The sequence below is a fragment of the Sapajus apella genome, unplaced genomic scaffold (assembly GCF_009761245.1).
Source record: "Sapajus apella isolate SASKATOON/1434 unplaced genomic scaffold, GSC_monkey_1.0 scaffold78, whole genome shotgun sequence".
NCBI classification, from domain to species: Eukaryota; Metazoa; Chordata; class Mammalia; order Primates; family Cebidae; genus Sapajus; species Sapajus apella.
In genome coordinates, this window is record NW_022437018.1 from 5,182,559 (window position 1) to 5,189,003 (window position 6,445).

Below are 6,445 nucleotides of genomic sequence, written 5' to 3' on the forward strand. Positions count from 1 at the left end.
CTGCCTTTTCAAAAAAAAATCAAATACAAGGATAAAGATGTGGACAGGAGCGCAAGAAAGGGGGTAACGAAGATGAGTAGTTTCACGGAAAAGTCAATCTAGTAGGAAACTTGAAAGACGAATTGCAGAAGACAGCCATTTCAAGTCATCAACAACAAGGTTGTACCTCCTCGCGAGACGTCAGAGGAGACGTCAAGAAACTGAACTAATGCTTCTCGCGAGATGAAAGATTGACCGCTCGCAAGCGTACGGCAGCTGGTGCCCCGCCTTCCCTGGGCCCCACCCACTCCCTGTTCTCCCACCTCCAACCGGCCATTTGGGCGTGTGACGTCATGGCGCTGTGCGTGGCCGTGGCGGCGGCGGAGGGGGCGGGCCCGGGCCCGCGGCGCCGCGCAGGAGGAGGAAGTGGTGAGGTTGTTGCTTGCTCTGCGCCCACCACTGGCTGTTGGGTCGCAGAGAAGGGCCGCGGTGTCTGCGGCTGCGTTGCGCTCCCTTGCAGTCCCCTCCATGTTCCCCGGCGCCACCGCTTCACTTCCTAAGGCCACCGCTTGCCCCGGGGTCTATGGAAGTAATGGAAGGACCCCTCAACCTGGTGAGTGTCCCACAGCGTTTGTCTTGGGTGCCTTCGCCTCAGGAGCCTAGCCCCGTCCCCGGCGCGTCGGCTAACCTTTGAGTCCGGGGGGGTTGGTTTGGCCGGGGTGGGCGGTTTGGCAGGGGTGGTCACAGAGGCTCTGAGTGGGTGCTAGGCAGGCCCTGGCCGAAGTGCGGCTCCAAGCCAGCCACTTCAGACTTTGCCCTCCTGGGGGATCCCCGGGAAGCTCCTGGCGCCCCCTGCCGCGGGGCTCTGGGCGAGGGGATGCCACCAACTGGGGCTGCCACCTCCTCTCTGGCTGGGGGAAGTCCTCGTAACGCCACGTAGCCACCCTCCCTACAGCCTGGAGAGGCACTGAAGCCGGCCAAGGCAGAAATGATGTGTGATACTGATTTTGAGTTCAAGCGGGAGGGTCTAAGACGCCCCGCTTTGGAGAGAGAGGAATGAATAGCCTCCTCACCCCTCACTTCTCCCTCATTTCTTACTTACATTCACATACATAAACTGAGTCTTCTCCCAACTATATTAGAGGCTGCTGGGGAAAAACACAGCCATTGTTGTTGATTGATGCCTAAATTGATAAATCTGAGCTAAAAAAAAAAAAAAATCCTGTTTTTAGCTCAGATTTATCAATTTAGGCATCATTAAAGTGTAATAGGTGTTCGCTGTTCTCACGAAAATGGCTGATAGCCTGTTTACTTATGTTTTAAGGCGTTTCAGGTGTTGCAATTAGAAAAAAGCAGAACCCCACTAACACCAGGAAACACGAATTCTTTCCAGATTGGCCACAGCATCTTTTAGTTTCTCAGAGAGGTTACCCATTTTGGATTCAAAAGTTAGATTACTAAGGTTGCACACAGGAAGAACTTTTAAGTCGCTGGTTTACAATTCATTTGCGCTGGTGGGATTGAAAAACACTGTAGAGGATTCTTTTCTCTCAGAACTCTGAGCCCTAGTAAAGCAGTAGAGCCTGGTGGCTTAAGATTATAGGTTCTGAAGCTATGCTACTTGGATTTGAATTCTAACCTTGTCACTTGATAGCTGTGTTACCTTGGGCGAACTACTTGACCTCACTCTACTTCAGATTTGTTGTCCGGATTAAAGGAGTAAATAGGTGTAAAGCACTTAGAACTGTAATAAGTACATAGGACAGTGTAAGAGCGATTATAACCAGACCATAAGCCCTTAATTTAAAATCTATTTGTAGAATAAAGGTTTGGACTTGAGCTTTAAAAGTGTAAGATTATTGGTGCCACGTTGGCTGCTGTGAGGAGCCCCTCCCAGTTTTAAGTTGGGCCTTGCTCCAGGTGGTAAGAGTTATTTACACTTAATAACTTTTACCTGTAGAATTGGACTATATTTGTGAGTTTCTTTTTTTTTTTTTGAGACGGAGTTTCACTCTTGTTACCCAGGCTGGAGTGCAATGGCGCGATCTCAGCTCACCGCAACCTCCGCCTCCTGGGTTCAGGCAATTCTCCTGCCTCAGCCTCCTGAGTAGCTGGGATTACAGGCACGTGCCACCATGCCCAGCTAATTTTTTGTATTTTTAGTAGAGACGGGGTTTCACCATGTTGACCAGGATGGTCTTGATCTCTTGACCTCGTGATCTACCCGCCTCGGCCTCCCAAAGTGCTGGGATTACAGGCTTGAGCCACCGCGCCCGGCCTTTTTTTTTTTTTTTTTAAATAGAGACGGGGTTTCACCGTGTTAGCCAGGATGGTCTCAACCTTCTGACCTCGTGATTCACCCGCCTCAGCCTCCCAAAGTGCTGGGATTATAGGCGTGAGCCACCGCGCCTGGCAATTTCTATTTATTTTTAAGACTAGTCAAGTGCAGTGGTGAGAAGCAGGGAAAGAGTAGAACAAGGAGTTCGATCTGTAACTGACTGAACAATCAATTGAGATAGCTCACTACCTTCGGACCAGCCACTTGTGAGTTTTTTTTTTCCAAACTAGGAAACTGGCCAGGCACTGCGGCGTGGCTCATGCCTGTAATCCCAGCACTTTGGAATGCCAAAACGGGTGGATCAGGAGCTCAGGAGTTTTAACCAGCCTGGGCAACATGGTGAAACCTGGTCTCGACAAAACAATACAAAAATAACCTGGCGTGGTGGCGCCTGCCTGCGGTCCCGGGAGGCTGAGGTGGGAGGATCACTTGAGTTCCGGAGGCGGAGGTTGCAGTAAGCTGGGATCGTGCCACCGCACTCCAGCCTGGGGGACAGAGTGACTCTGACTCTTACCAGGGAACTGCCTTGCACTTTTCTTGTTTTCTTTTTTCTTTTTGTTTCTTTTTTTCTTTATCAACCCTTCTTGAATACCAAACTTTTCTTGTTTTAAGGCGACATGTAGTTTGCAATGAAATATGATGGATAGCTCAATACTGAAACTTTATAGGAGTGTTACTAGAAATAATCAGCTGTTTACAAAGTGCTTCAGAGTTCAGGTGTCCTTGCAAAATGACCATTGGTTCAGTTCCAGTAGTTTCACTTTATTTGGCTGCAGCATAACCCCAGCCAACTGCCCGACGAGTGTGTGGTGGTTCGTGAGAGGACTGGAACTGGGTGACAGTTGCAGATGGAACTGCAGAATCACTACCAGTTTAGGAAAAATTAAATGGTGGCAAGACTGTTTAAATTCTCCTTTTTTTTTTTAATTTTAATTTTTATTTTTTTTTGAGACGGAGTTTTGCCCTTTTTACCCAGGCCTGAGTGCAATGGCACGATCTCGGCTCAGGCGACCTGGCAATTCTCCTACCTCAGCCTCCCGAGTAGCTGGGACTACAGGCCGCGCCACATGCCCAGCTAATTTTTATGTTTTTAGTAGAGACGGGGTTTCACCATTATTGACCAAGATGATCTCGATCTCTTGACCTTGTGATCCACCCGCCTCAGTCTCCCAAAGTGCTGGGCTTATAGGCATGAGCCACCGCGCCTGGGCAGCTTTTTTTTTTAATACTCAGAATTGCTAATGCATTAAGCTTTGTCTAATGACATCATAGTGTATTCCAAATTCATTGTATATAAGGACTCATGGTACATGGATTTGTAATCATGTGTCCTCAGAGCATCCTGGGAAGTTAGTAAGATGTGTTTTCCAGTTTTACAGATAAATAAGCCTAAACTGAGAGAATTAGGTAATTACTTAGGTCAGTGACTTAAATACATTATGAATCACGACTTATTTTGATATCAAGATCTCTTGATAGTAATACTGCCATATTGTACTCATGTTCATTTCAATGTAGTTCTCATCTATTATTGAACTGTAGATTCTGTTAGCATTTAGTACCTCTGCTCCAGTATTGATCCTCAGAAATTCCTCACAGTGAATTTTTTTTTTTTTTTTTTTTTTGACAGAGTTTCGCTCTTGTTACCCAGGCTGGAGTGCAATGGTGCGATCTCGGCTCACCGCAGCCTCCGCCTCCTGGGTTCAGGCAATTCTCCTGCCTCAGGCTCCCGAGTAGCTGGGATTGCAGGCACGCGCCACCATGCCCAGCTAATTTTTTGTATTTTTAGTAGAGACGGGGTTTCACCATGTTGACCAGGATGGTCTTGATCTCTTGACCTCGTGATCCACCCGCCTCGGCCTCCCAAAGTGCTGGGATTACAGGCTTGAGCCACCGCGCCCGGCCTCACAGTGAATTTTTAATACCTGGAAGAGACTAGTTTGAAATATTCATTTTAATCTGTACCACAGATAATGCATTCTAATTCTCTGGTTGAAGTTTGTCAAAAGAAAAATTATACTTCTACTGAAGAAAAGAATAGCTAGTCTTTGCACTCTGAATAAGTTTGTTTCGTTAAGGTTTTTTGGTCAATTTTTCTTTTTTTTTTTTTTAAGACTGGGCTTTAACATGTTGGCCAGGATGGTCTCGATCTCTTGACTTCATGATCTGCCCTTCTTGGCCTCCCAAAGTACTGGGATTACAGGCGTGAGCCACCATGCCTGGCCTTGTCTATTTTTCTTTAAGAGGCAGAGTCTTACTCTGTTGCCCACACTCAAGGGACCCTCCTGCCTTAGCCCTCCCCAGTAGCTGGGACTACAGGTTTACACCACCATGCCCAGCTAATTTTTTTTTTTAAGGCAGGTTTTTTTTTTGAGACGGAGTTTCACTCTTGTTACCCAGGCTGGAGTGCAATGGCGCAATCTCGGCTCACCGCAACCTCCGCGTCCTGGGTTCAGGCAATTCTCCTGCCTTAGTCTCCTGAGTAGCTGGGATTACAGGCATGCGCCACCATGCCCAGCTGATTTTTTGTATTTTTAGTAGAGACAGGGTTTCACCATGTTGACCAGGATGGTCTCGATCTCTTGACCTCGTGATCCACCCGCCTCAGCCTCCCAAAGTGCTGGGATTACAGGCGTGAGCCACCGCGCCCCGCCTGCCCAGCTAATTTTTTAAAAAACTTTTTGTAGACATGGAGTCTTGCTGTGTTGCCTGCGCTGATCTTGAACTCCTGGCCTCAAGCAGTCTTCCTGCCTCAACCTCCCAAAGTGTTGGGATTACAGGGTGTGCCACTCTGCCCAGCCTGTCAATTTTAAATAGGAAAAAATTATGACTTATAATTAGTGTATATTTAGGTATTTATTTCCACATACTTTTTCAGTGTGACTGTGTGTCAGTGTGAAATAATTTCTAGTTCTTTGGTTTGCTGCTGACTTGGAAAGTGACGTTAGACCTTAATTTGTACATGACTATTGCTCATGTTTTGCTTGCCTCTGCTGCAAAAGACAGGGTCCATGTGACTGCCTGGCCACAAACATTTTCTATGTGTTTAGCCCTTAAGAGTGCTGAGAATGTTTGAGTAACAGTTTCCCTCCAGAGTGGTCAGTTCTTAAATCACATGAGGGAGTTAATGAAGCAAACCTCTTGATTTCCAGCTTCTGTAAGAAAAGTAATCAGATATCATGGTCCAAGGAATGACCGTGTACATGCCTGGAGCCCGTACAACTATCCCTTGTTAAGTATGTTGGCTTTAAAATATTCAAGGTAAAAAGAGGCAATTTGAACCTCTTTGTTGTCCTGAAAAATTCCAAGGAAAATTTATTTCTTTGTCACAAGCTGGGCATGATGGAAGCACTCTGGAAAAAGGAGGTAGAGAGCACTAAGAAATATCCAGCAATTATTGCTAAGTGATGGGATTGGCATTGGACACGTTATGTACATTTTTAATCTTTTCCTCTTAATAGCTAAATATGAGATATTCTTCCCATTTTACAGATGAAGACATTGAAATGCGGGGTAAGTAGTGATAGTGGGATTTGAAAGGAAGATTAGGCTGGGTACGGTGGCTCACACCTGGAATTTGAGTACTTTGGGAGGCCAAGGCAGGTGGATCACATGAGGTCAGGAGTTTGAGACCAACCTGGGCAACATGGTAAAACCCCGTCTTTACTAAAAATACAGTTAGCCAGGCGTGATGTCGCGTGCCTGTAATCCCAGCTACTCTGGAGACTGAGGCAGGAGAATCACTTGAACCCAGGAGGCAGAGGTTGCAGTGAGCAGAGATGACACCATTGCACTCCAGCCTGGGCAAATAGGGCGAAATGATGTCTCAAAAAGAAAGATTCAAAGTAGAATATTGAGCTTTCTATAAATCAGTGTTTATGTGTTTTGATTGTGGTCCACAAAGAGAAATTTTTGCAGAATGACAACACATACAGAGTATTACTGTAGAGCTGTTCAATTGTAGAAAATGGCTCCTGGAATTGTGCAAAACTGCGGGGCTCTCATAAATTTCACCAAAAACAAATTAAAACTTTTTGCTGTATGTGATGAACTCTAATATTTACAATTAGATATATATATATATTTTTTGAGACGGAGTTTTGCTCTTGTTGCCCAGGCTGGAGTGCA

At 46.1% G+C, this 6,445-nt stretch overlaps 1 protein-coding gene across 2 annotated transcripts in view; it reads left to right on the forward strand.

Annotated features, from left to right (window-relative positions):
- Nucleotides 1–337: 337 nt before the first annotated feature.
- The window catches only part of NRBF2 (nuclear receptor binding factor 2), a 30,263-nt gene continuing 24,155 nt past the window's right edge, over nt 338–6,445 (forward strand). Inside the window, exon 1 of one of the 2 annotated variants that reach the window (XM_032252589.1) lies at nt 338–592. In XM_032252589.1, the coding sequence (XP_032108480.1) occupies nt 563–592 (30 nt within the window). In that variant the 5' untranslated portion in view covers nt 338–562. The remainder of the gene's footprint in view (nt 593–6,445) is intronic. The other variant, XM_032252590.1, reaches the window with a different exon arrangement.